The sequence below is a fragment of the Tyto alba genome, unplaced genomic scaffold (assembly GCF_018691265.1).
Source record: "Tyto alba isolate M040663 unplaced genomic scaffold, T.alba_DEE_v4.0 Super-Scaffold_1000006, whole genome shotgun sequence".
Lineage (NCBI taxonomy): Eukaryota > Metazoa > Chordata > Aves > Strigiformes > Tytonidae > Tyto > Tyto alba.
The window spans coordinates 32,952,072-32,979,568 of NW_024881272.1; the positions used below are offsets into that span (position 1 = coordinate 32,952,072).

The 27,497-nt window shown below is 39.3% G+C and overlaps 2 protein-coding genes across 7 annotated transcripts in view; one reads left to right on the plus strand and one right to left on the minus strand.

The window, feature by feature from the left end:
- Positions 1 to 23,137, plus strand: ALG6 (ALG6 alpha-1,3-glucosyltransferase). 4 transcript variants are annotated; one of them, XM_042785479.1, is made up of 15 exons: positions 1 to 46; positions 2,970 to 3,081; positions 6,672 to 6,756; positions 10,215 to 10,304; positions 11,203 to 11,291; positions 13,636 to 13,718; positions 14,409 to 14,473; positions 16,747 to 16,932; positions 17,439 to 17,574; positions 19,670 to 19,755; positions 20,346 to 20,430; positions 21,540 to 21,610; positions 21,998 to 22,066; positions 22,205 to 22,403; positions 22,656 to 23,137. In XM_042785479.1, exons 2-15 carry the CDS (start codon positions 3,000 to 3,002, stop codon positions 22,851 to 22,853), a joined length of 1,524 nt encoding a protein of 507 aa, XP_042641413.1. In that variant the 5' UTR covers positions 1 to 46; positions 2,970 to 2,999; the 3' UTR covers positions 22,854 to 23,137. The 4 variants fall into 4 exon arrangements, with proteins under 4 accessions (XP_042641413.1, XP_032864770.1, XP_032864771.1 ...); XM_033008879.2 differs by lacking the exon at positions 1 to 46 and adding an exon at positions 65 to 256; XM_033008880.2 differs by lacking the exon at positions 1 to 46 and adding an exon at positions 292 to 393.
- Positions 23,138 to 25,508: 2,371 nt separating this feature from the next.
- The window catches only part of LOC104356310 (integrin subunit beta 3 binding protein), a 35,832-nt gene continuing 33,843 nt past the window's right edge, over positions 25,509 to 27,497 (minus strand). For 2 of the 3 annotated variants that reach the window (XM_042785502.1, XM_033008753.2), the window contains exon 9: positions 25,509 to 26,701. The gene's annotated coding sequence lies outside the window, so the exon portion shown is untranslated. Of the gene's footprint in view, positions 26,921 to 27,497 lie in introns of all 3 variants that reach the window. The other variant, XM_033008754.2, reaches the window with a different exon arrangement.

The window sequence follows — 27,497 nt, forward strand, 5'->3', positions numbered from 1 at the left end:
TGCGCGCGGCGCCGCGGCGGGTGAGGGGAGGCCGGAAGCCGCTGCGGTGCGTGTCCTGTGAGGAGATTCCCCGCTCCCCGCTCCCTCAGGGCTCGGCGGGAGCGGCGGGCGCTGCCCGGTTCCCCGCTCCTTCAGGGCTTGGCGGGCCGCCTCCCTCCCGCTGTGCGAGGGAGCCGGGCGGGAGCGAGCTGAGGGGAGGCGCGGTGCCTGGCGGCGGTTGAGGGCGGCTCGGCTGGATTAGCAGGGAGGCCCGAGGGCAGGTGTCCCTCCCTGTGGGGGCTGAGGGGAGAGCGGGCGGGCGAGCGAGCGAATGAGGAAATTTGGGAAATAAATGCGTCTTGTGAGGAGGAGTAGAGGAGCGGTAGGCTTCTAGAGCGGGTATCACTTCAACAAGTGAAATTCTTAATTTAGTATTTGCGTTTTTGAGGAAGGAAAGGCTGTTGAGGTGTGTGCTGATGTCTCTTTTAAAACAACGAGTTCTATTAAGGGTCATGCGCCTGTGAGTTCTGTACGTTTCCTTTTGGCAGGGAGTGGGAGTTGTATTGGTTCTATTTATCTGAATCTTCATAGTAGGCAGGGTGCAAGGATAGTGGGTTTTTTGGAGCTGTGATTTTCACCTTATGCTTATAGGTGGCATCTTGTTTGAGAGACCCACTAGTGTTGCTCATCCAGAGACAGAAGGTAAAAAGTTTGAGATTGACTAATCCAGTTTTATAATTTCCTGAAGAGTTCTGATTAACATTGTTACTCATGGGATAATAAAAATTAGAGATCTGTGCTTTAGACTCTTAATAAAAACGTGTCTTTTGTTTCAGAATGTAAGGAATGATTATTAAAGATGAAAAAGAAGTAGGAAAGAATATTTTGAGATCCACTTTTGTGAGAAGGAAGAAACTCGGTGCTCTAGAGGAATGACAGCTACTCCAAATGTAGGGAATGGCAGAAGTTAATGAGAGAAACAGAGATGGGGGGAGTGTGTCTGTAGGTGAGACTGGCATTATGTAGGAATTACGAAGGTATGATTAATAATTGTTCTAACTGGAGTTAGAAAGGAAAGACAGATGTGAATATTTTATAGAAAGAAAAGGCCAGGCTTGTGACACTTGATTTTGGAAGTCATATAGGACTCGGGTCTTGTTGGACCCAAGCTTAGGAAGCACAAGAGTTCACTTGGATTAAAATGATCTACAGAGTCGACCTCAATGTTTTTATTTAGATAAATGTTCTTATCCTGTGGTTTAGGCACAGGTGTAGCATTGAAAGCAAGCAAATATCAGTATTCACGTTTCTACCTATAGATGGTGATCTACTGCTGTCATAGATTTATAACCTAAAGGTATCTTAGATGTTGCTTGTCAGTTACTAAAACAGCAGTTCAGTACTGGTGCTGTGTGGGATTTTTTTTTTTTTTTTCCTGCTTTTTCTTGGCAGTGGCAAGTATATTAAGCTCACTTAAATCAGATGGTACCTCTTTTGCAAGGAAAGTCTTTGTCAGTTGTACTCAGGCACATCCACTCTTCTGTATTGTATCAGTTGCTGACTGGGGAGGGAATGGTGCTACTGCTGCTGATTTGGCAGAAGAGCAGTCTTTGGATTTAGTGTTGTCTCTCACTGTCAAGATTGGAGGAGTTTCTTCAATTTTTTTTTTTATCTCAGACTAAAATATTTTTGATCCTCTGAGTCAAAGTTTTCATACTCTGTAGGTTTTTTTGCGTAGGGCAACATCATTATTTTCCCATTTCTTGATTTCTGAGTTTGATGCATGTGGCCTACTAACATTTCTTACTGTTACTGAATCCTTAGTATGGTGAAGCAAGCTGGGTGGGAGATCAGACCTCCTGCCTTTTTGGGTAGAGGAATGGAGAAAATCTCTTGAGCCTGGTAGCTCTTGTCTGGTGTATCCTCTAGGGAGAGGTAGCTGATGGATAGTGTGCTTATGCTTGGGAAGGGAGAGATGGAGTTTCAAGCCTCTTTTTGAATGTTGGGGAGACTGAAGTAAGATTCAGATCACAGATTGGGGATTTCTCATCATTAATGCCAGATGTTTGCATTCCTAGATCAGCGGTACATATTTAATTTTTTTGATTATGTACTGACTCATGACTATTCCTGTGGGATTAATTAGAACACATGATACAAAGTTTATGATGGGCTCTGTGCTTTTATAATGGCTGCAGGAGAACAGACAGTACCTGATCCAACATAAGACCTGTCAATACATGGTTAACTTCTAAGTTACTTTTGTGTATGTTTAAACTGACAGGGAAGCCTATACTGGATCTGCATTTTGCATAATTTGGTCGTGGTGTTCTTAATTGAGAAAATAAGTGGCATTAGCTTAACACTGGGACATTTACTGACTTTTTAAAACCACATGCTTGTTAACAATATTTTTTTTTTCTAGTGAGTTATTAATCTAGGAATTTTTATAGACTTCTTTGAAGAGATTTTTCTTGTTCAGTGGCAAATATTAATTTGTGAGCTACTTAACATACATGGTTGGTGTGAATATTTTGACTACCACTGCAATCTTTTCTGGTGGTCTCTTGCAGAATTTTCTCTTGTCACTTACAGGTGAAACATGCTACATGTTTGCATAACAAATTGTGTGGAGCTTATTAAGGAGATGCTTAAGTATGTGTGTGTGGTCTTGATCTGGTATCTGAATTCTCTTCAGTGGTTTGAAATCGTTTACCTTTCTTCTTGTTGTTGTTTTTATGTGTTTTGTCAGATCCCTTTCAGCTTCTAGCTCAGAAGTGGGAGAAATTGCTTCTGGGCAGCTTCTGGCTTCATAGTTAGAAATTGTTCTGTACTGAAAACCCCTCCTGATTGCAGCATGCTTGCAGACATGAGCTAGTAACAGAATGCTTCTGGGTGGGGAAAAACCCTGGACTATCAGTAGCGCCATTAAATGCCTAAGGAACAAAACCACGGACAGTATTGTAGCAATGTTTATGGTGTTTTTTCAGGTACCTTTTGGCTTGTTACGAAGACCAGCTATGGAGAAGTGGAGCTTAATGACAATTACTGTTTTACTAGCACTTACTGTACGCTGGACTGTGTCGCTTGGTTCTTATTCAGGTAATACACGTTCACGGTCTGTGAAACAACCACATGAAGGCGAATTACGGAGCTTGTGATAAATTAAAATAAACTTGCATGTAAAATCAGAAATAGGAAGCAATGTGTTACTTCAAGTATTGTTGTATTTTAGTGCCTCACTATTTCCCTAAGGTTCATATAATACCTTGTTCATATTTTTCTGAAGTGTGTAATAATTAACATCACAGCTGCTTAGAACAAAACGCTGAAAAAAAACACCACAACTTTTTTCTTGGGGGGTGGTGTTGGGGGAAGCGATGATCACTAATGTTTTAGGAGGAGCCAAAGAACAGCTGGCTGTTCACCCCTGTGCCTTTGTTGTTTCAGTAGCTGCAGAATATTATTACAGTCCAATTGCACATTTGTTTAATCTTGTCCTTTAAGTTCTGTAACAGAGATAGCCTTAATTTATTTTTAGGTAAAACTGTACTGGTGATAATGAAGAGGGTGTAAAGGTGACGTGGAGTGAGCGATTACACTCTGCCTTGTAGCTATACTTCCTTAAGATTGTTTACAGCATGAACTAGAGATATATTAATAGATGAATTTTTCTTCTCCCCATCTCATAATGCTTGCAGAGAACTACCAAGTTTTTTTCCAAACCTCTCAATGCCCTTCATACACTTAGCATAAGCATGCACAAAGCTGGCTCTCTGCAATTTTTGATTTTATTATTATTTTTTTTTTAAATGAACCGTTACTTTCAATCCCCATCAGCTAGAAGAATCACAAGCTCATTCAAATTCAACTCTAGTTTTCTGTTAAGGCAATTGGGAGCCTCATCCCCTGAGTAGCTAGAGCTGTTTAGTAGCATTCTAGTGATTGTAAACTGGGAACTCCTGGGTTCCATTTACTTGAAGGAATTTGTGTGAAGATAAGTTGCATGCATGCCTTATTGCACAGTTGTTTTGAGTTTGCTTTCTGAAAATGCCGTTGTGATAGATCCATTCTGTAGGTAACTGAGGCTTTCTTACCTATCTACAGGCAGAAAAACACCCTGTCTTTTGCCACACAATACTAAATTTCTGTTGCACTGCAAGAATTTACAGTTACATTCCTAAATAGATTTTTTTTTTTAAAGTTGATTGAATTTCAAACTAATCAAGATTCTGAAAGGGCCTTAGAATAATGCCTGAATTAAAATAACAATTATAAAGTATTGTTTCCTACACAATGATCATATAACTTCTTTTGGAGCAGGAAAAGCTGAGTCTGCTCCAATCCAGCAAATTATTAAAGCATGTGCTTAACTTTGAGCATGGGCTAGCTGAAAAAGACAAACCTGAATGTTAGAAAGAGCTGTCAGGTGCATAAGTACACTGAATGTTTTTTTTTTTCTCTTCCTTCAGATGTAACAAACCTTTAATGACAGGACAGAGAAAAAAAAATCAGGCAGGGTAACATTTGAACTGACGTTGTCCTGTTTTGCATTCACTGCTGTTCAATGCAATAAAGTTGAGCAAAGGATTAGAAGTAGTCATCGTTCTCTGAAGCAGACTCTGGGAGCCATGCTGATTCGGCGTACTCTGAAGCCACGCGTGGTGTGGATGGAGGTTAATTCTGCCCTCATCACTCTATAGTCTGGGATCGATGTATCGTTTCCATTCTGTTGTTGCTTGCCATCTAGCATGCTTTTGTATCTGCCTCAGGAGTTAGGGCCATGATGGTGAGAGAGCAGATAACGAATAGCTAATTTTGAAAGGTTACCATTTACCTCAGATTAGTTGTCTTGGAGAATTATTGAGGAAAAATTTGGCTTTGAAGATTAATGAATAAATTTTTTTTTAATGCATTGCCGAACTCCTGCTAAATGAGTAGAAGCAAAGTATCTGTGTTGAAAGGTATCTTCTGACCCTTGAAAATGTCTGTTTCCAGGTAACAATACAACTGAATAAGACAACTCTAAAGTATCTGTGACCTTTTTAAAATAAAATACTCAGTTTTTATTGATTCTTATTTCTGTTTGGCTGCATACTTGATGCTTGCTGTAAATGGAAGCTAAATATACATTCTCGAACTAACTGATATGTGATCAGATGCTCTGGCTCTTAGTAATTGAACCTTTGGATTAAGATCTCTTGATCATTCTGAAGCCAATTAATTTATTTTCCTCTTTTTTTGAGAGGGGGGGAAACTGAAATAAAATATGGGTGTTTATGTATGTATATATGTGTGTGTATACACACACTCTAAAATTTGGATAACACCTATTTTTTTTTTTTTTTTTTTTTTAGTACTTGTACGACAGGTTCTTTGTTCCACTAGATTTATAGCTACAGAATGGACACCGATAAAACTCCTATTGTCCAGTAACCTCCCTTATTTGGGAAACTTTTAGTTGAATGTATCCTATAGTGGAGATAATCTACTCTCTATACTACCTAGGAATAAATTAGCCCAGATAATCTGTTCTTTCCACTACCCGGGAATAAACAGTACATATCTGAGCCTGTGTGATTCCCACAAACATAGATCATGTGAAAAAAATATAGATGGCTTTCCTATATTTTAAAGAAACTCTTAAATCTCTGTCTGGCTAGTGTCAATATTTTACTGGAAGTACTATCAGTCCGGTTTCTGTTCTCAATAAGCACAGGCTATTAGAAGTAAATAAACTCTGTGTTAAAGGTGCTTTATATACTGCCATTATCAGAGTTAGGTTATGTTGAGGGAATTGTTTATGAGTAGTTATCTGAAGCATTGCATTGATAAAGTTTTTTTTTCCATGCAAATAAATTTACTAGTTTCCTGAGAGACTTACATATGCATGTGTGAAGAGTGTCCTTTAACATAATTCAGTTTGCAGAACTGCTACATAACAATCACTCAGTTGAAAAATGTATGAGAGAGAATTCCATAAACCAAAATGGTGCAGTTATTGTTTAGAAAGCTTTGTAGATTGTAAGAAAAAATTCTTCTAAACCTATTCTGTGTACTGAATGGCCTGATTTAGTAAATGGCTCATCTTAACTCTTTATTAAGAATCATGGAGAAAGGGACAGATGTAGTATTCCTGCTAGTGTTGCAAAGCAGGCAACAGAGGAAAGCAAGAGCAACTGGAGAACTTGCAGGAAGTCTTAGTTCTAAGTAAATGTGAAAATAAGGCTGGTTGTTACTTTTAATAGTAAGGTACCATGACATGGCTGAAACACAAGTGAGAACATTATCAATTATTATATACTAAGGAAATGTAGTAGTTCACACAAAATCAGTATAAGATGTCCATTATGTACATTTTCTTCTTTTAGAGAAAGTGCCACATTTTTCATCTACTCTTGGAAGTGATTTTTTTTTTTGTCTTTTGTCAGATGAGGAAGCAATTCTTCACAGTGGAATATCTTGATAAATGCTTATCACAGAAATATCCAGAAAGCCAAAAGAACGCGTAACTTTTTTTTTTCTTTCCTCCATGTTAGACTGCATAGCAAATGAGGTCTTTTTTTTGTTCTCAAGTATCATAGGGGAATGGAGAATAAAATTAGTAAGGTATTAGTATGCAAATACAAATCTGGAGGGAAAGCAATCTGCATGAACCGAATAAATTCCTAAATACTCTCATCTCTTTTTAGGTGCAGGAAAACCACCTATGTATGGAGACTATGAAGCTCAGAGACACTGGCAAGAAGTTACTTACAATTTACCCATCAGGCAGTGGTATGTAGTGCTGTTGTAGTTTAGCTTACAAAAGGGTAAATGTAATGCAACTTTGGTTTGTATCTTACTGTAATATACCTTTGAGATCTGTGCAACATTTTCTGCTGTTCTCTGAACTATTCTAAAATCTCTTTTGTAGTAATATAATATCATCCTGTTCTTAGACAGAGGTACCATTTTCTTCACAAGAAAGCTAGATTTGACTTGCTAGCTATGAGCTTATGTAACAAAATATTCTGACTTGTAGGTCTCTCTGTTGTGAAGCTCCAGCTTTGTTTCCAATTGACTGGAAAGATCAAGAAGCAGATTTTTAACAGGCTTATGTAAGAGATTGTAGAGAAGCTTGTTTTCCTGGTTATAGAAAAAAATGAGTTCAGCTTCCTGATTTCCAGTTCTCTAACGCACAAAAACTTTCACGATTGTCAGCACTGACAAAACCTAAACGAACTCTGCTCATCTCCCCTAAGCTAAAAGGCAGTAATGCAGAGACTTCAGTTCTTGTGCTGGAGGCACTGATTGTTTTTTATACCTGCGACTTCATTGTTCACACCTGTGTTCTTAATAGAGATTTTAAAATGTGGGTGCCTGGAATCTAGATGTGTAAGGATAGTGAACTTTATTTGTACAGATCACTTAAAACAGCAGGAAAATTATTCCAAATATTTTTTTTATCTTTACATTATTCCTAACATTCCTTAGAGCTTGTATGGAACAGTAAAGATAATTTAGTCCACATATATATGCTACAACACAAACTGGTATACATTGGAACTCCCGGTCATCTTTCAACAGGGATGGTCGCATTCTGTTTGTCTGGTGTAATTTTTTCCTCAGTGATCTGTTGGGGAACAGACCGATATGACAGAATAGAATAATAATTCAGTTGTGTTTCTGTAAATATGTGGGGCCAGTTCTGAAAGTATGGCACTCTGTGGAACTCTGCAGATTACTCTGTATTGTGACTTCAGATCATCCAGTTGTATCTGTATCATCATTGCTACATTTTTCTGGGATATCCAAGCCCCTCGTTGTGCCAGAGTTGGGATAACGGAGAGCTGAGTTAATAATAGAGTTGGCAGCTTTGATCCACTCTGCTATGCAGAACTATATGTACTTAAAATTCAGAGTTATAGCAGTCATTATTTCTAGGCATTCCCAGAGGCCAGATGAAACTCTATTGCAGGCTGGGTTTAGCCTATGGGCTGTCAGTTGGGCATCTCAGTCTTGTATTTGCTCTTCGTTTTATTTATAACAGAAGTTTGTTGGAATTGGGTCTGCTTTGGGAATTGGATCTCTAATACAGTGAAGTCGTATTCAGTCTTGGGCATTTGGGAAAGAACATCTTGGCTGACATACAAGGGATTACACTCTAGAATACTTAGGGTGTCTTTCCCCTCCCATATTATAGAAATAAGCAGTGTGAAAAGATGTTATACTCTGGTATGTAAAAATAGTGTTAAAATTTGAACTTGAGATTCTAATCACTTCTAGTGCTGTTATTCAGTATTTAGAAAAGCTGTCTATGCAGCGAGCACATGTTTTTCTGTGAATTTGTCCACGTAAATACAGAGAGCAGCTCTCTCATGAGGACATAGTCCTGTAAGATCTCTTGATCTTTTCACAGACTTGTCACGTTTACTGTTAAACAGGCATGTATAGGCAATATAGCTGCAAGTTCCATGCTTATTTTCTTTGATCCAAAACAAAGATTTACTAAAAAAAAAACCCCAAACAAACGCTGCAGTAAACTACAGTATGGTTTGTACTTAGGTTCCTTGTGTGATATTTCTCTAAACCAGAGGCCAGAATTTAAATATTTATTTTTTATATTATTCTTTATACTCTTGACATTATTTAAGGCTACTTTAAGAACATTCTTTCTTCTTATACTGCTAATTAAAACTGAAGGCTTTTTTGCTAAATATTACTGGTTATAGGGTTGTGTTTTCTGTTGAAACTATGAGTTTATGGAAAGTAAAATTAACAAACCAACCAACCAACCAAAAAAACCCACCCAAACAAAAAAAAGCCCAGACCAAAACTGGAAAGTTTACTACTAAGTTGCAGACTATTACAATCTGCATGAAGAACCTGAACTGCCTTGGCATGAGCAATCTTGAATTGTAGCATAAGAAGCAGAGATGCAACTCTAAGAAATATGATTTATCATCAGTTCACAAGATACTTCAGGCAGCTCATAAAGAATTCAAGAAATATCATTTACTATAATAAATGTCAAAAATTGGCTGCATTTGAAGAGAGGAACTGGAAAAGCCAAGAGCTTGCCCCTTGGCAGTGTAGAGTGGACTAGTTAGTGTGTTTCACTGTGAGATATAAAGGGTCTGTTCCCTTATTTTTCTAACTTCTTTTTTCCTTGGATAAAACCTTTTCTTTCTCATTTGGAAGAGTTGGCCTAATTTTAACTGCTGCCAGCCTTCCCTAGAAATACCAACACAACATAATTGCAAATAGGAAAATCCCTTTCCTTTCTCTCAAGTGCTCCACCTGAGTTCTGAGGTAGAACTAGGTGAAGTGGTTGTGGCTGACATACCTGACTGAGGTTCATGACCTTGTGTTGGTTGTTCAGGAGGTGTTACTTGGGTAACTTGGTGTTGCCTTCTAAGGAACTTTTTAGCTTCCTACATTTGTGCTGACAGCATTGCCTAGGTGTACCTGCTGTGGCACAGTTTTCTTCCAGACCTGTGCTGCTTTTTGCTTGTTTGTGTAGTATCTTTATGCCACCCTTTTCTGTTCAGTTGCTTTCCAGCAGTTTAACTTCAACAGATGGTTTTTCAGAATTTTCATATTAAGGTCTGTTGAACAGAAGCAGTTCAGAACTTGCTACATTACAGTCTATAAGAGTCACAGATGAAGTTTTAACTATTCAGAAGTCATTGTCACATATTAAATGTGCTGTCCAAGTCCAGAAAAAAAAAAATCTAGGATTAATATAAGGAAAAATCTCTAGGGAATTCCATTTCCTTTAAATTTCACTTTTAACTGCATTGGTTTTATTTCCTTTTTGGCAAATTGACTGCTGTCTTCTGGAATAATTGACATGCATGCAAAATGGAGGTTTGGTTTGTAGATGGAGATGCGAACCTGCAAAGTCTACCACATAGACAAATCTAGAGCTACAATAGATTTGTACAACTGTTTTTGTGCAGGCTTTGTCTTAGTCTCTGGATTTTTCTCAAACTCTGTTCGCATCAAGGATTTTCCCTCTCCAGGTAAGTAGGATTTAGCAGCTTTTTTTTTTTTAATTTGGTTTTGCAAGCACAAGTGAATGTACTCTGAATTGCTTTTACTTTTGTTGCTTGAGACTTTTTTTGTGTGAAGTAAAAAATGGATTTTGAATATGTTGATGAAAATAATTGGTTAGATATTCAGCCTTTTTCTTGGCCTGAATCAAAGCTGGAAATGTAGATCCTTCTTTAATTTTTATTTATTTTTTTTAGGTACTTCAATACAAGTGGTAACAACCTACTGTACTGGGGCCTTGATTATCCGCCTCTTACTGCCTATCACAGTTTCGTGTGTGCTTACATGTAAGTTAATTATTTTATATACTCTCTGGTTCTGTGGAGAATACAAAACACCAAAGAGAGAAACTAGTAGCTAAAAACTACCTATCTGGGCAGCTAATGAAATTGCAAGTATTGTTTGCTACCTTAAAGGTAGGGAAATAGATTTTATGTGTATCCCTATTGCTTAAAACTAATACTGCTATCTTTCTGTCTTATAATTACTGGAAGGGGGACTGAAGGGTTACATTCTTCTTACTGCCAGGTCTGTAAATTTTAGCAGATTTAGATGTGACTTAGATATTTGGCTTTCCATATAAGCTACTGTTGGATCAGTGATGCACAGGGGAAAGTGCTGTAGGAGTTGGGTGCATCGCATGGGAAAGAGCTCGTGTATTGAGAGCCCAAGTGACATTTGATGACTGGATATCATGTAAATAGAATTCTGTTATTGGAATACTTTTTCCACAAGGGCTTTACTGCTGTTGGAATGAGACTTATGGAATAAGAATGTAGGTTAAAGTGCACAGGGACAGTTATGTGGGGCATCTATGTGAACTGTAAATGGTTTATATTTAATACTTAAATATGAAAGGTATTTACAATTGTTTTTTTAAAAGTCAGTGGAACTAGACTGAAGGTGGTTATCTTGTCCTAATAAATAATGTATTCCGTTTTTACTATTTTCAAAGATTTTTTTTTTTTTTTTTTAATTGTGAAATAGCAGCTAAAGTCTATGGTGTAAACTAATCCAGTGGTGAGGAAAGTCTTCCATTGATCACTATTGCTCTTTGAAATATTTCTTCTCATTCATCTTAATTCTTGGAATATGCTCATGTGCATGTCATCTTTATTGCTGAAAGGAGTGTAAAGGGAAATGAGAACTGTCTACATTTTGATGTGTCTGTACTTTGTTTTACAGTGCAAAGTTAATAAATCCTGATTGGATTGCTCTGCACACATCTCGGGGGTATGAGAGTCAGCCACATAAGTTATTTATGCGTACAACAGGTAGGAAAATTATATTTCCTTAGGATGATTGTACAGATTTGTCTTGCTTACTAATTTAGCATGTTTAATATCATGCAGCTTCTCTGTCTTCACCAGTTTATCCTCAGTTCTTTAACTTGTGTGGCTTTGCAGGTCCATTTATGAACCAAACTGCCGTGTTCTTTTTTCTTCTGCTATCATTTGTGAAGCTGATAAATATAAAATATACAAACAAGTTTTCAACCCAGTTGATTCAGTAAAAACTCTAAACCAAAGTTACTGGGTTTTGTGGTTTTTTTTGTTTGTTTGTTTGTTGTTGTGTTTTTTTTTTTTAGCATGGATCCATTTTTATATTTTGAAAATAGTATTGTTATTTTCCCTTCCATTCTGATAAATCTGCTTTTCATTTTCAGCTTAGCTTGGATTTTTAATTGTAAAATTATTTTGCATGTATACTGGAATTCACTGACTTAACAGCCTCTTCATGTCTCGGAGATCTTTATTATAAGCTATACACCTTATCTGAAAGGGAGAGAGATATTTGATTTTTTTTAAAGATGTCCCTTTTCTTTCAGACAGTCACCACTTCCTAGAGATAAACTTCCGTTAACAAGGAAGTAGAAATGTATTTTACCACTTTTATCCTAAATTTCATTTTCCTGAAGTCACTCTGACCATTTGGTTATTTTGAACTGCTTCTACAAAGAAAAGGATAAAACAAGTGCAGAAAAAAAATTCTAGATAACTTAATTCAGTAGCTGTGTCAGTAGGACTGCAAACAGTGTGGCCAGTGAGCTCTTGTTCTCTAAGCAATGGCAGATACCATATTAGCCTGTACTATTTTCTTTAATTTTAAATCTGTCTTTTGCTTTGCATAACACTAGAGTTCCACAAAGTGCTTTCTGGTTGCAACAGCAGAATTTGCTGTTCATCAGTAGCTTTTTTCTGCACTTCCCAAACATCTCAGTCTGGTCTCTAGTAATTGATTGAATTGAAAAAAAAATAAAAATCACTAGAACTTAATTACCCTTGAAATGGTCTTTATTAATTTTGAAATCAACTCACTTGACAAACTACTGATGGATCTAGGAGAACTGATAAACACTTTTTAACAATAGCCATTAGAAGAATACATTAAAATAATTCAGAATGGTCAATGACAGCTGGTGGTATTACACCTTTATTTTAAGTGTCTGTGTATTTGTTTTGCTAACGCCTTGGGTATATTTGTTTGATTGTGGCGTAAGCTTGCAAAACAATTCATCACTGAATAATTGATATATTTGAACATTTTCTTCCAAAGCCTGTGACTAAAAAGAGGCAAAGTGTACTTTCCCCCTTGGAATAATTGTATGTTTTCTGAAACCTGTTTATAGAAATAACCTGAGATTTTTCTCAGGCTCTTAAGACAACACTGCAGAAGAATTCACCTGGTGGGTTAAGCATGAGCAGGAGTTGACATAATTCTAGGCAGGTGAACCTGCTGGTTCTGTTTTCTTGTTGACCCTCTTACATGTTTGCTATAGGCAGAGAATCAAAGCCAAAGAACTAGTTTTAGTCTGTTTATCCACATCACTGGTAATTCACGCAGACACACTGGAGATTGTAACAATCTGGAGCTTCTTAATTATTTGTGTCTCCAGACTATCTGTTCCATCAAACAACTTGACTGGATCTAGTTGTAGTTGATTTCTTTTGAGAATTAAGCATGCCTTCTCTCATTTTGGCATGTGAGGAACTAGAGTGTGCTCCCTTACTGACTGAGGCTGTGCCAGAAGCCAAAACAGCTGAACACATGGAAGCGGCAGCTTTTGGACATCAGAAATGATAGCGTTAGAAACATTAACAAGATCAAATTCTGTAGACCTATTTCTTTTTGTCCTTTGAAGTGGAACTATTCAGTTTATTCTATGGAAGTACTTTCTGGTATTTTAAAGTATATTTGCCTATATTTTTTCCCTGTCTTTGCTCAAAAAATTAGCTGTAGTGTAACTGCCAAACCTGAGCTAGCTTTAAAAGAATTAAACTGTGACACAGTGTAAGATAATAGAAAAGCATATTCAGCTGAAACTATAGGCACGTGACTTTTGAATTTCAGTTAAACTGAATGACTGAAGTTTTCAGGGAGGGTAGGGATGCAAACTCCCCATTCAAAAGGTAGGCAACTAGTCTCACTCCAACACTCTATTGTTACTGTCATCTGAGGCTTTTTTACACCAAATACAGCCAACATATAGAGCATTAAGAAGCTAAAACTGTAAGCAGAGTCAAAGATTCATAATCGAGATGAAAATACACGAGTTGAATAGCATTAAGATGAGATATGTGGGAGGATTCTAACGTAAAGTTAATCTTTATTTTTCAGTGTTTGTTGCTGACTTGCTGGTTTATATTCCTGCAGTTATTTTATATTGTTTTTCCTTGAAAGAAACATCTACTAAAAAGAAGGCAAGTACCTGGTGTGTGTGTAAATTAAAAAACAAAGAAACTGTACTCTTAAAACAGGGTAGAAATGTAACACTGTGAGGGTTAATTAACGTATGGAACACTGTGGTGCCTTCACTTGATGTAAAACTGATGACAATCAGTATATCTCGTATTAAAGGTTTTCCAGTTAAAAAGATAAAAGCCATTAACTTATCTTACAGCAATTATTTTAGTGCTTTCAATAACAATAACGAGATGCTCTGAAGTTTAGTAGCCATGAACTCCTGAATGATATTTTTTCTGAATTTATTACTTGGGTAGTAAAAACAAGATTTGTGCCGTGACATGGGGGAATCTAAGAACTGCTTTGTCTTGCACACTCCCTATAGTAGACGCAATACATTTTGGAATAATAATTCTTCTGATTTTTGGAGTGGTTTAAAGGTTTAGGATGGGTGAGGGTGATCTTTGAGCTGATTGGCAAAGGGCAGGTTGGTCTCCAATATTTTCTTATTTATGGAAAATCTTTGCCTTCTTTGATTCCTCAAAATATTACTGACAGAAAACTACTTGCAGAGAATAAGATTCCCACATATAGGATGCACCATGGAGGGGTCAATTTTCATACTGGAGAAGTAGTCTAAGTACCTCTGTCTGTTGTCTAACTTATAAATAATTATTTTCCCCTCTTTTTTTGGTTGTTCTTCCCAGGCCTCCAGTGCTCTCTGCATACTGCTTTATCCAGGCCTCATTCTTATTGACCACGGACACTTCCAGTATCCTTGTTTTGCAGTGAAATGAATTTCCATTTATGAAGTAACACTGTTTAGTATTTAGCTGAGCAGGTTACTCTTGTGTACAGTCATCTGAGGCGCTTCTGCCTACCCCAGAGCAGAGATATTAAAGAAAAACCGTAAGTCTGAAATACGCTGGAGGTAAATAGTTGTTATTGGGACTAATCAATCCAAACGTGAATAGCATTCTTTCTGTACCCCAAGCTGTCAGTCACTTTATTGCAGAAAATGTCAATGGTACTATGACAGTGAAAAGAACGATGGCTTGTGCTCCTGTGATTTGTGTTTGGAGAGAGAATCACCTTAAACTATTTGAGATGGCGGAGGAGTGTGTCTAGGGTAGTTTGTGTAAAATGTTCAGTTCTATAAAGTGTGCCATTCTGTCTTGCCTTTACACTTACTTGAGACTGGATTCACTTCACTTAGTGACCAACCATGTAAAAACTGGGCATCTAATACGAAGTAGGCCATCGGAGCCAACTAGTCACTGTTGGTCGCAGATGCCTTCCGAGGTGGGTCTTTTTTAATAAGATTTCTGGTTTTACACTTGTTTTGCACATCAACAAGCAAATGCTGCTACTTGACTACTGCAGGCTGTGCCACTCAGTGCCATCGAGCCAGAAGTTGTGATCAATGTAGACATTTAAATATTCCAAGGAGATACTGAATCTCATCGTCTACTACTAAATCAAGTTTTGACAATCAAATAGTTTACTAATTTGTGGTTTTCTTCCAAGAGATTTCATGGTGAATTTGGAATATAATGTACCTTAAAAAGTAGATGTTGAAGGAAAGAAATTCATAATGCTATTGAATATTTGAGTTACAGTTCAGGAATTCTGAAATTCTATTTTTGGCCTGACTCTTTAAAGATGTAGGTCATCTGGAGACATCACGTACAAGAATGGGGATGGGAGTGAATGCAGTTCCTCTTAGGTGAGAGGAGCTGGTGGTCAGGAGGAGGCACAGGGTTACAATTTTCTAATATGTGAAAGAAGTGCAAAAAGGAAGGCAAAAATCTGTTCTGTGTGTTATATGTTGGATAGGGCAAGAAGTAACTGCCCTAAATTACCACAGGGAATATTTGGGGTTTTTTAAATATATGGAAAAAAATCTTTTGAACCTTAATTACAGTGAAATGTTGGAATAGATTTGTCTATGAATATTGTGGCATCTGCAGCATCAATATCTTTAAGAAAAGGTTCTGCAGACCTCATGTCAGGGTGATGTAGGTGTAGCAGACGCTGCTGAAGCAGCCAGATGTGCTGCGTAGTCTGCTGTGGTCTGTTCCAGCCCTCTAACTCTGCCGTGAGTAACTTCACTATCTGTGACCAGCTCCCAAGAAATCAGTAGATTTACTTAATGCCTGCTGCACGTCTCTGCAAGACCAGAGCCTTTGGGTATAACAACTTGTTGATGTGCAGTTGCTGAGATCTCAAGTAAACATGGTGATTCTGAGTGGGCTGAAGACAAGGCAGGCAATCTGAATGTGTTGTCACAGCTGTTTCTGTTGACAAAGAGAAAACAAAATATTATGGGATTTCTGACCATGTAATTATGTCTTCTTGGTTTCTCCCATAGTGTAAAAAAACACTGAAGGACAAAGCTAATATTTTGTTGCGATTTAATAGTGAGCGTAGCTTACTCTCGTCAAACTACTGAGCTTGGGAACCTGTTCTGAAAGTCCTAGGGAAGTACCATTGCTTTTAGTAACTATTATTCATTGTTTGTACAGTATTAGCAGCTAAGGGAACTGGTCATGGATGAGTGTGCGTTGTGAGATAATATAATCACAAAAACCTCGGGAGTCCTTGAACTAAATAATACACAATTTAAATACTGACGTATTTGAATATTCTGCACATATCTTTTGAGAGCTGGGAGGAGAGACTCTTGAAAGCTTTAATTATGTAAATAACAAGAAAAAAAGGTTTACCCCGATGCATCTTGCAGAGTACTGTCACCAAAAGCCTGGTTAACTGAATATATATTACATGTATAATTAAGACACACACACACACAGAGTTTGTCCTCATACTTGTTTCGAATCCAGCCTTGGAAACAGAAAAATTACACTTTATGTAGAAATAAAATTATTTCTGTCTGTGAACAACATAGTCACAACTGGCAACGTGTTTTTAAAACTAACTTGGAAAAAACTTCCTTTGCATGCTATTTTATACTTGTCCCTCAGGGCGTTCATTACTGACTTCCAGTACTAAGATGTGTATCTTGTCCTTGACATGAAAAACCATATACAACTCAGTGAGCCTTGGCTTTGCCTTGTGGGGTGTACTCTGCTTGTCTTATGACTGGGACCTTTTGGGGTCAGTGGCGTTTTGCTTGGCCTTAAATTATAAGCAAATGGAACTCTACCATTCTCTGCCGTTTTTTTGCTATTTACTTGGAAAGTGCTTCAAGAAGGGACTGAAAGGAAAGGGGTAAGTGACTTAAAACCATTTTATCTTTCTCAAGAATACACCCAGGCAGCCTGGCATTGAGAACGTGGTTCTCCTTATTTGCATGTGGGCACTTGTGAATTAATTTCTACTGGAAGATAGTGACCATGGTGCAATGTATTCCTGTCCTGCACAATAAACACTTCTTGTTGAGATCTACATTAAATATTTCCACTGAGCAGATAGTACAATCTGTTAAGGTGTCCTTATTTAGTACTCTTCGTTCTGTAAGCTAAATTAAATATGGGTTGCAGTGGACAACTGGATTAGATGGACAGCAGTGGCTCAGTGGTTCTCATGGCGCTGTTCTCACCAATCCGGGGGTGATGAGCTTTTTTGGTGGGACTGGTAGCTCTTTCTGTTTAGATTTGTTACCTTCAGTTCTGCATCCCTTTTAAAAACAGGTTTGTGCTTTAAACTAAGAACTGTATTTTGTTACCAGTAGCTGCATTTCTCTTTTCTGATGTAAGCTTTTCTCTTGCTTGCAGATTAGTATTGTTAACTAAAATAGCAGGGACAGTGGTGGTTTCCTTTGCTGTCTGCTGGCTGCCGTTCTGTACCGACATGGAACAAATCATGCAAGTACTCAGAAGACTCTTTCCCATTGACCGAGGCTTGTTTGAGGCATGCATGTTTTCTTCTCCCCCACCCCGCTGTAAATGTTCTGTATTCTTAGATCCCTTGAGAAACCTTCATCGTGACCTTTAGGGATTTCATGTGGGAGACACACCACAGAACTAGTAATTTGAGCTGGCTTCTTCAGCAGTCATTTCTTGCCAGTTATTTAATCCAGTATTTAACCCCAGCTCAGCTGGCATCTTCCAGGATATTATATGAGTAGACAACACTTATCCCATCATCAAACCCGTACTTCAATCCATGCATTTTTCCATTGAAATAGATTCCATAGTAATTGACAGTGTCAGAAGATGTAACCTTAAAAGTTAACAGCTTCAGTCTGTCTTTGGTTCTGCTCAACTTTTTTCAGTGGGATTCATTATTTTAAAAAAAAAAAAAAAAAAAAAAAAAAAAAAAAAGTGTTTCAGGTGGAGCCTGGAACTTACTTTTTGTGACCCACCTTGCATTTTCAGTGCAAGTTTCCACAGTATTTTCCAAAAACTTTAGGCCAGTTTTCCTTTTCTTTTTCGCTCTGGCTATCGACGTTTGCATATTGCAGGGTGCTGAGTACGCAGCCTTAATCCAGTAAAGCAATTACTCATTTTCCTAATGCTGAGGCCACAGGAGCGTTGTTGATAAGAGAAAGGAAACTCATTTCCCAAGTAGCAATGAGTCGTTGCTGCTGTTTTGCTTAATTAGGGCAGGAGTCTTTAATATTACACTTTAAAAAGCAGATTCTCCACTTTCAAGTTTAACTGATAAAACGATGCTTTGAATTTCCAGGTTTTGATGTCACAGGGATTGAAACAAATGCTTATATAATGTGATTCATGTTAAATTTTTTTTTAGTCTTTCTTAAGTGTAAATAATATCAGGACTGGCACTTTTTTTCTTCAGAAGTTAATGCTGATGTACCAAAGGCAGCATTTTATTTAGGGAGTGGTACAAAGCGTTCTCTGTGTACTCTGCTAGTTTATTTAAAAAACTCCAACCCCCTCCACAAAATATACACCCCCACCCCTCCCCAACAACCCCAGTGACCCTATTCCTTGAGATTTATCTGGAATTTATAAATAAATAGTTTTGGTCACCACACTTTTTATTCGGTACCAAGTTTAAAAATACAATCTGTAAATGACAATAACCAAAGAGTCTGAAAGAGCTTAAGAATTTTAGTCTAATATTAGCCCAAATATTTTCTGAGTTGATTGGGGGAGTGACTTGCTGGACGCTAACCTAGATAAAATGAGAAATTGTCCACGTAAGCAACGCGCAGTAAATTTATACTGGGGTGCGTGTGACAGGTTCTTTGACTTGGTTCCCATTTACAGAAGCAGTAACAAATGCTGATGGTTGTAAAATCGTATTGGCTATTAAGTAGGCGTCCTCTGTGCTTGCTGGTGCTGCCAAGCCCTCTGTTCACTTGTAATCCTCAGCAGATTTGAAGTGCATATTCCGTATGGCTGGTGAGCACATGAGGAAGATGGCTCAGTTGTTGGTGCTGGTGGCTTTCTTGCTGTTATGTCTACACAGCTGTGATTCAAGCAGCTGTTTAGGGATGAGTTTCAGGAGCATGATAGCTGTAGTTACAAATTTAATTTTGAAAGTGATCCTAGCACAACTGCTAATGTCTTTAGACTTCTTGATTTATTAGAGGTTAACTCTGTCATTGCTAGCAAACAGTAAGCACAGCTAAATAGATTCAGGTATGTAATGAAATGTGACAGTATACAGAGTGTCTTCACATTTGAAAAAAAGACTCATATATGCTAGTGTTGAGTCAGGGGCAGATAGCTTCAGAGCCTTATTTTCACAAAATGTGTGATCTCATGAGTTAAGAAGTAGTCTCTTGTGCTGAAGAACTAGTTCCCTGTTATTTCAGAACATGTTTTAATTGAGTCTCTTGAAACTTCCCATTTTTGAAGATCAGAGTAATTTAAAGTACGTCTAAGAGTATGATGTGTATCTGCAAGTGTCTTTTGCAGGATCGTGGTAAAAACTCAACAATCCCCCACCTCCCAAGTGCCACTGTTGTCACAAACGTAAGTTTAAATGAATGTCATTATCACTGATAATATTTTTTTTCTCCTCGCCCTTCCAGGATAAAGTAGCCAATATTTGGTGCACCCTAAGTGTCCTTATAAAGATAAAGAATATTGTATCACCTCAAACTCAGCTAAAACTCAGGTAAGAAACTACCTAAATCACTTCAGCTGTGTATCTGCATTGTTTTTTGCAAAATTAGTAATTTTTGTCAAAGAATTATGAGAAGTGGAGTTTAAAATCTTGAAAAAATGTAGATTTTTTTTCTCCCAAGTGATAAGGGTTTCCTCAAGTACTGTTGAGAATAGTTGAAGATGTCCCCGCTCATTGCAGGAGGCTGGACTAGATGACCTAGTTCCAACCCAAACCATTCTAATATTTATCACTGTAAAATTTCCTCTTTGTTTATACAGTGATTTAAGCTACTTGGTTAAAACTGAGGTAAAATTTGCATGCTTTCCTCTTCGAGTCCCCAGTTCCTTTTTTTTTTTGATTAAGTGAAGAATTCAAGTCTAGGTCTAAAATGTCTGAAATATTAATGGAAATGCTTTATTCCTTCTGTCAGTGAGGACCATTCAGTGCTCTTCTCTTGTGATTGAGTCTCCTTGAGTGATTTTGTACTTCTGAAAATCACAACTGAATTCCTAACTTGCATAGTTTTCAAAAGTGATTATATGATATCATGGATGTAGTTCCTCATGTATTAAAACTGTTTTTCTTACAAAATTCTTTAGTTTTGCTGTAACATTCCTGAGCCTGCTTCCTACTTGTATAAAACTAACCGTCCAGCCTTCGCTCCGAGGATTTAAATTCGCTTTGGTAAGTGTATGTCTTTAATTGCTCCTTGTTTTATACCCACCACTGAGCACCGGTGTACAACTGACAGTTCTCTGCAACGCGCAGAAGTGCGAGCACCATTAAATGCCGTCCTGGCTCTGCGGAAGAGGTTGGTTAAAAAGTGTTTTGCTATCACGTGGCCAGGGGCTCTGACCTGTCTTTTAAATCCAGACTTTCTTCCTTAGCCTCAATTTTTTTTTTTTTATTCAGTACTCTATTTTTTTATTGTCCTTCTCTGAAGAGTCCTTGGCAGATTCCATACACATTAAAACCTCATATAGAATTGGAATTTCCCCTCTTTTTGATTAGCTTCCAAAGTGCTAGTTTTTCTTATGCGTTGGCTGCAAAATTCAATAAAAAAGTCCCAAGATGGACATTGTAAGCTCATTAGCAGTTTGAAAAGAAAATGATACAATTTTTCCCAAATGTTTGCCTTTTCTTAGTCATATTGTATCACTGAATTTAGGCACACTCACATGACTTACGTGCAAAAATCAGTTTTCCTTGAAGTTCAAATTAGATGGAGCTGGTCCTAAGGTTTCAAGAGTTACAAGATAATTTCTATTTTTAATTTTGTGAGTGCTGTTTGAGAGTTTATTGCAACATTGCCTAAAACTAACATTTATCTTTTCTAAGATTTAGTTTATGTTTTCCAGTGTGCTTTTTACTTGGTGGGGAAAAAGTTTGTTTACTTTGTATTGGCTGTTCATGATGATGAACAAAATCTTAGGTCGGAAAGGTGGGTAGTTCTTCCCGTGACTGAATTGTGCCTGTGCTTATGTAGGTGAATATTGTGTTTACTTGGTGGGGATTCTCTTGTCAGAAAAGCTAAGTGAGAGCTCTTTACATGAAGAGCTTTCTGATTAATTCTGGGTAAACTCTCAAACAGCGTATGTTGTAGCATGTACAGGTGGTTACAGAAGCAGCTCTGTGAACTTGTAAATGGCACTGGAGTAAATGTAGCAGTTAATTAGAAAAATCCGATCCTTTAGCTCATACAATCATGCAAAGTCTATGCCAGTAGAGAAACTAAAACAGCGCTTTGCATTGCAGTCACATAGACTAATATATCTCTGATTTCCTTTTCTAAGGTTAGTTGTGCATTGTCATTTTTCCTGTTCTCCTTTCAAGTACATGAAAAATCTATTCTTCTAGTGTCAGTGTAAGTAAATTATTTTTCTCTGGATATATTTTGATCTTTTCCTCATTTTGTTATTGCATGCTGCTTTCTCACTCACACATCTATCTGCTTTTAAAAACTCTACACATTTGCTTTTCTGAATAACTTGTAAATGTAAGCATTACACGTACAGCTGGGCTGGTTTCTCCCGCTTCACTCCTCTCCCCGGGCCAGCGTTCCGCCTGCGATTCCGGAGCCGTTTGCCCAGGACCAGGCTGGCTGCGCCCTCGGCTAAGGCGCTTTGGGTGCTGCCTGCTCTGGATTTTCAGAAAAGCTCTGCGCTGGGAGTGCAGCATCCACCGGAAGGGTTGAGGAGGCTGTGCTCTCACTTCAGCGTTTCCTATCTGGTTTTTCCTCTTTTCATTCTAGACCAGTCTGCCTGATCATAAATGAAATCCCTTTTATGGCTACGTGGTTTTTACTTGTATCGACTTTCAGGTGAGTTGGACACTTAACATTACTTTAAAACCGTGTTCTTCCCCAATTCTAGTAAAAATAAATGCATTCTTTTTCCTCTTCTTTTTACATTCTTTGAAACACAACTCGGAATGTGCACTCCCAATTCTGCTTGAACAGTATGCTGCCTCTTCTGCTGAAAGACGGCCTGCTGCTGGCCTACGCCGTGACAATGCTGGCGTTCCTGTCGGTCTCCCTGGCTGCCTTTTCCATATTTGAGAAGACTTCAGCAGAGGACCTGCAGCTGAAACCATTCTCCCTTTCCCTGAAGGGATACGTTTCTTGGTTTAAGTCATTTCCAAAGATTGTCAGGTGTCTGGTAAGCAATTTTAATTCCTATAACTCTTAGTCGCAGCTCTTCATGGTACTGGAGTACTCACACAAACCAGTTTTCTGTCTGTAACTGTGCATGAAGCCACACTGGATCAGTGTAGAGCTGTGCTAGAACTTTTATTCTGCCGTGTCATCTGTGTGTAGATTAAATACAGAGCACCCAAGTGATGAAAGTAGCAGCTTACTCGTTTGAGGTGTTAAATCACCAGTAGCTAATGGACCATTCCTTCTCTTCCAGTTTCTTCTTTCCGTAACCCTGATGGGCGTCCTGTCGCTAATGAGCGCCGCGGTGCATCCCCCACACAGGTTACCCGATTTATTCCCCCTGTCGGTCTCTGTTATTTCTTGCTTACACTTTTTATTATTTTTGGTATATTTTAATGTTGTTATACTCTGGGACTCAAAGAATAGTAGAAGTCAGAAGAAATTCAGTTAATCAACCAGTGAAGATCAAGGACTAAACTGTGACGGGACAGTGTTTTCAGTGAACGGTGTCTGGCATCGCAGGTAAACCCGTTTGTGATGTAAAACAATTCCTGTAGCCTACGGAAGATCAGCAAACACATTATGTGTATTTAAACACAAAATAATCCAGGACTTTTAAAGAAGTATTTTGAGGACTCGGAAATGCGATTCAATGTGTTTTCTTCGGAAGCGTGGAATGCTTTTGTTACCATTTGTAAACTTAAAATACCAATAAAGGACCAAATCTCGAATCAATGCTAAAATACCCCAGCTGCATTAGCAAAACAGCAAACTTCTGTTAGCATTCGGTGTACACGCATTTCCCAGCAGGAAAGGCGTAAGCGAGTGCAGTGGTGCGGGTTCAGCGGAAGCTGCCCGGGAGCTCCTCAGTCCTTGTGCTGAATTGTTTGCCCGTGGGCAGTCCCTGTCCCCCCGCGGCGTTTCCTGGGGTCGCTGGGCCGCGGGTGGGTGTGGGGGGACCCTGCGGCTGCTGCTGGGCCCGCGCCAGAGCGCGTGGTGTTCCTCACCCGATCCCGCAGCTGCCAACGCTCGGCCCCGGGGAGCTGTGTGCTCAGCCCCAGCACGTGCCCAGGCCCTGCTTGCACCTTCAGCTCACCCGCCGGCGTTTGGTTTGCCTCTATTTTGTGTTATTTTCCACTTTCAGGATGCTGGAGAACAGCGTGAGCCACAGTTAGCGCCGGGCGCGGAAGTAGAGGCTGTAGTGGTGTTTTTTTTAAGGGGAAGGTTCCCGCGGTGGAGGACGTTTCTCCCTTCCCTGCAGGTCAGCGCCCAGGGGTTGGCTTTGATGCGGTTGTAGTCTTGTGACTCACAACTGTTTCAAACGGGACTGAAAAGCCAAAAGATCTTGGTTCTGCTGGACTAAAAGCTGAGGTACTGCAGTGTAGTTTCAAAGCAGGTACTAGGATCTTCAGGAAAAAAAACCCCAATGCCACCCCAGTAAAACCCACCCCTTATTGCGCAGTCATTTGCAGATGTAAACTGAACTAAACTCTGCAATTTCTCCCGCTGCACAATAGTTCAGAGCCTCCCATGCCAACAGTTCAGAGAATACGAATTGATTGAATAATTATCTACATAACAAAGCATGTAGCAAGAAAATAAATCATAAAGCCTTTCATGGTAGTATAGTTTAATTAGGAGTCAGTCTATCCTTTTTCTTCATTCTGCTCTGACATTAAATATATATATATATATATGCATATATATATATTAAAAACCCCAAGCAACCCCCTCCTTGTTGAGAGGCTTCTCCCCTGACCTCCCCGCGCTGTCACTGCCCTTCGCGCGCTCCGAGGCCGGCCCTGCAGCAGCGGGTGTGAGTGTGTGAATCAGCTGTTCTGGGACCTTCCAACTGTGTCAGGAGCACTGGACGTGAAGGGTCTGCAGGCTGAGTGTAGTAATTCAGTTGGTTCAGCTTCATTTGCTGGGGAAAAAGTAACTCTAGCCAACATTCCACCTGTGGCAGCTAAGACAAAATAAAAAAGGTGCTCTGGAGTAGTAATTGTAATGTTAGCAGGGGCGTGTACAGCTTAAATACTATTGACCTACACTGTAACAGTTCACTATAACACAGCTTAAATATTTTCACAAGTATTTAGACTTTTTCTGAGGGAGTGACTAACCACGGCATGCAAGAGCTCTGCCCCCAGCATGGCCTTTCTTTTCAGAAGCGGAGGCCGAGTGGCATTGATGTGTATCAGGACAGATAAATAGGAATCTTTGTCTCCAGAGGCTTCGAGAGCTAAAACCCACAGCATTCCCTGGGAGCTCGGCTGCCTGAAGCACTGCCAACCTTCAGGCGGCTCGAAGAACATCGCCTTCCAGTGAAATAACACCTGCAAGGGCAACTGAAGAGGGAAGGAAGCAGAAGGACTTCAGGTTCTAATTAGCCGGGTAGGTCCTGTGCTCACCAAGGGATCAGGGTACAAACTTGCCCCCTGGTAGAAAAACATTAGTTTTGAGTGTATCTCTTTTCTTTGTCCTTGAGATGACCTCCAGGGGTGATAAAGTGCGAGTCATCCGATCCACCTGGTGTGGAACTGGAAATGGTTCTTAACAGACCCAGCTGTTCCTGAAAGGCAGAAGCCTGGTACAGCAAGAGGTCAAAGAACCAGTAACTGCTTAAATAGCTAAGGCGGGGGGGGAGGAATAGCTGCAGCAGAACCTTAGTATACTACTTTGTATTTCTTCCAGAATGATTAAATCCCAAATTTCATTATATTCAGCAGTTGCCATGCTGTGAGTTACAGCTCTAACTCAGTGTTGTCCATCACCACCTTTACTGTTAATTGCTGCAAAAGTTTTATTTTGTTCTCCTGAGACTACACTGAACAGCTGGGTTTAGGCTGGCACCCAGTTCATTTGCAGCCTCTTTTCAGATCAATAGTTATTTAATTTCCAGCTGCAGGAGTTACAGTCAGGTTATATGAACTATTGGTGGTTCAGGCTAACCGGCCGTTATCAGACGCAGCGATCAGCTGGTGAATCATGCGTCCAACTCCAACCCACCAGCGCAGAAAGCTTAAATGAGCGTGGTATAGAAGATAACAGAGTAACTGCCACAGTTCCCTTCAAACAATTACTAACATTTTTTTCCCAGTCAGACTGCACAGTGCAAAACCATTTTTATTAATTAAAAACTAAGCTCGAGATTGTACATGTTGAACCACAAACTAAACACCTTTATCATTCTGGTTCTCAGAGTTGTTAACAATTAGTTGTAAAAACCAGTTTATCTGTCTGAGTAACAGTAATTTGCAGTGGTAGAAAGGACATTCAGTTGCGCACATTTATGTTGAACTTTCTGGGGAAAAAAAAAAAAATCATCATTCTACTGCACTCTTCTACCTTGAGAGAGGCTGCAGCTTCCTCAGTGATTTGAGACACAGGGTCTTCACGAGGTTGGAGAGGTGGTGTTGAGGATGATGAAAAGAAACTGGTTTGTAACAATTCTCCCCATACATCATTAAAACCCAGAATCCAACTAAAATGTTCACCTAAAAAGCAAATGTTACTAGTCATGTGTTTTAACGCCACGGGCTGGAAGCTGATTCCTTTATACAGCATGTCTTGGGTTGACTCTGGAGGAAACATCGTCGTGGACAACAAACACGTCCTCGCCGTGGCAGCCACAGCCAGGGAAATGTGTTTGTGAACAACTTAAACCCATTCAGCACTCAGAATAATTCCTTGCACAATAGAGCTTCCTGGAGCTTTTGAGCCCAATCACCATCAGAAAAAGCTGTGACTTTTTAAGCAGGCTGTTGCAAAACGAGCTGGGTTAATTGAAATCATGAGGGGGGGTGTGATGGATTGATTAAATGAGAGTGCGCGTGCACACCCCCCGCCCCACCCTGGCAGGAAGGATCGTCCCCCACTGGAAAAGTTCATCTAATGTGGTTTCTTCTCACCCAGTTCTTGGAGGCAAGGTTAGAGTGGTGTGGTTTTGTTTTTTTTTTTTTTAAAAAAAAAACCCCACAGCAGCCTAATAATCTAAAACATAGAGAAAATACAGTTATTTTCCATGCAGCAGCAAACAGAAATCAGCATTTTCTACAGCCTGTTACATAAACCAACCATGCTGTATTATTTGCATTGAGATTATCTGGTTGTGCACATTGTTAAGTTTAAATAGATGCCAGAAATTTTATCTAGATGTGCACCTGCCTAGAGCAACGAGCAATCCCGAACTGGTATTTGCTGAGGAGATAGGTTTACACTCATTTCTTCTCTCCTTTTAAGTACAGTCAAGCAGATGTAGAAGTTTGGGTTGATGTGGAATCATTTTTCACGTAATGCCTGTGTGGAGATAAGGAATGACTAAAATAAATAGCAATTAGACAACAGCATCATCATTCATGTGATCTGTTCAGAATGTCTGCCCAGGGCCTCACTGCCTGAAAAACTCCAGCCGGACAGACACACGCACGTCCTAGGGCGATGCAGAGGGACAGACGGCCTCCCTTGAACCGCAGCAACATTTTTAGATGTTCTCAGGAAAGGCTGTAGTTTTTTTAGCTGTAGAAACAGTTGATAAATAATTGCTAAAACATCATTTAGCTCTCGCAACTGTATTTGTTTAAATGATAAGAAAGCAAAGGGCTTTACAGTGTTGGTCGCGCTTGGGAAGGGATAGAGAGAACCAGAAAAAGCAAATGTGTCGTCTTTTGGACAGAAGGTGCAAACCCAGCGTTCGCTGGCGGGTCAGCGCTGTCCATGCACGGGAGCTAACTTCAGAGGGAAGCCTTGCAGTCGTCAGCATGACTTTGCTTCAAGCTAAGGCGGCAGTGTAAGACTTAAACCTGTCCTTGTACCCCCGAGAGGTCACTCTGCATTCTGCAGGACTCGGAAATCACGCGGAGCGGAGCAAACGAGCTGCTGGCGGGGACGCCAGCTCTGCGCTCCTGCAGCGGTTCCCAGCCCGCGATTACTCTGCCTCTGGTGCAGTAGCTGAGTTGGAAGGAGTAAGGAGTTGAAATAGTCTCTGGTATAAGCAGCTAATACGTACTAGGGTGACGTTAGCAGGGTTTTAAAGCTTTTTTTTTTTTGCTACTAGGTTATTTGTGACTACAAAATAAAATTTAACCTTTGTTGA

Coding starts and splice junctions, on each gene's coding strand:
- ALG6 (XM_042785479.1), top strand. CDS start 3,000: ATGGAGAAGTGGAGCTTAATGACAATTACTGTTTTACTAGCACTTACT. Junction 14,474..16,746: donor ATTGACCACGGACACTTCCA/GTATCCTTGTTT, acceptor ATGAAAAACCAT/ATACAACTCAGTGAGCCTTG. Junction 17,575..19,669: donor TTGACCGAGGCTTGTTTGAG/GCATGCATGTTT, acceptor TCGCCCTTCCAG/GATAAAGTAGCCAATATTTG.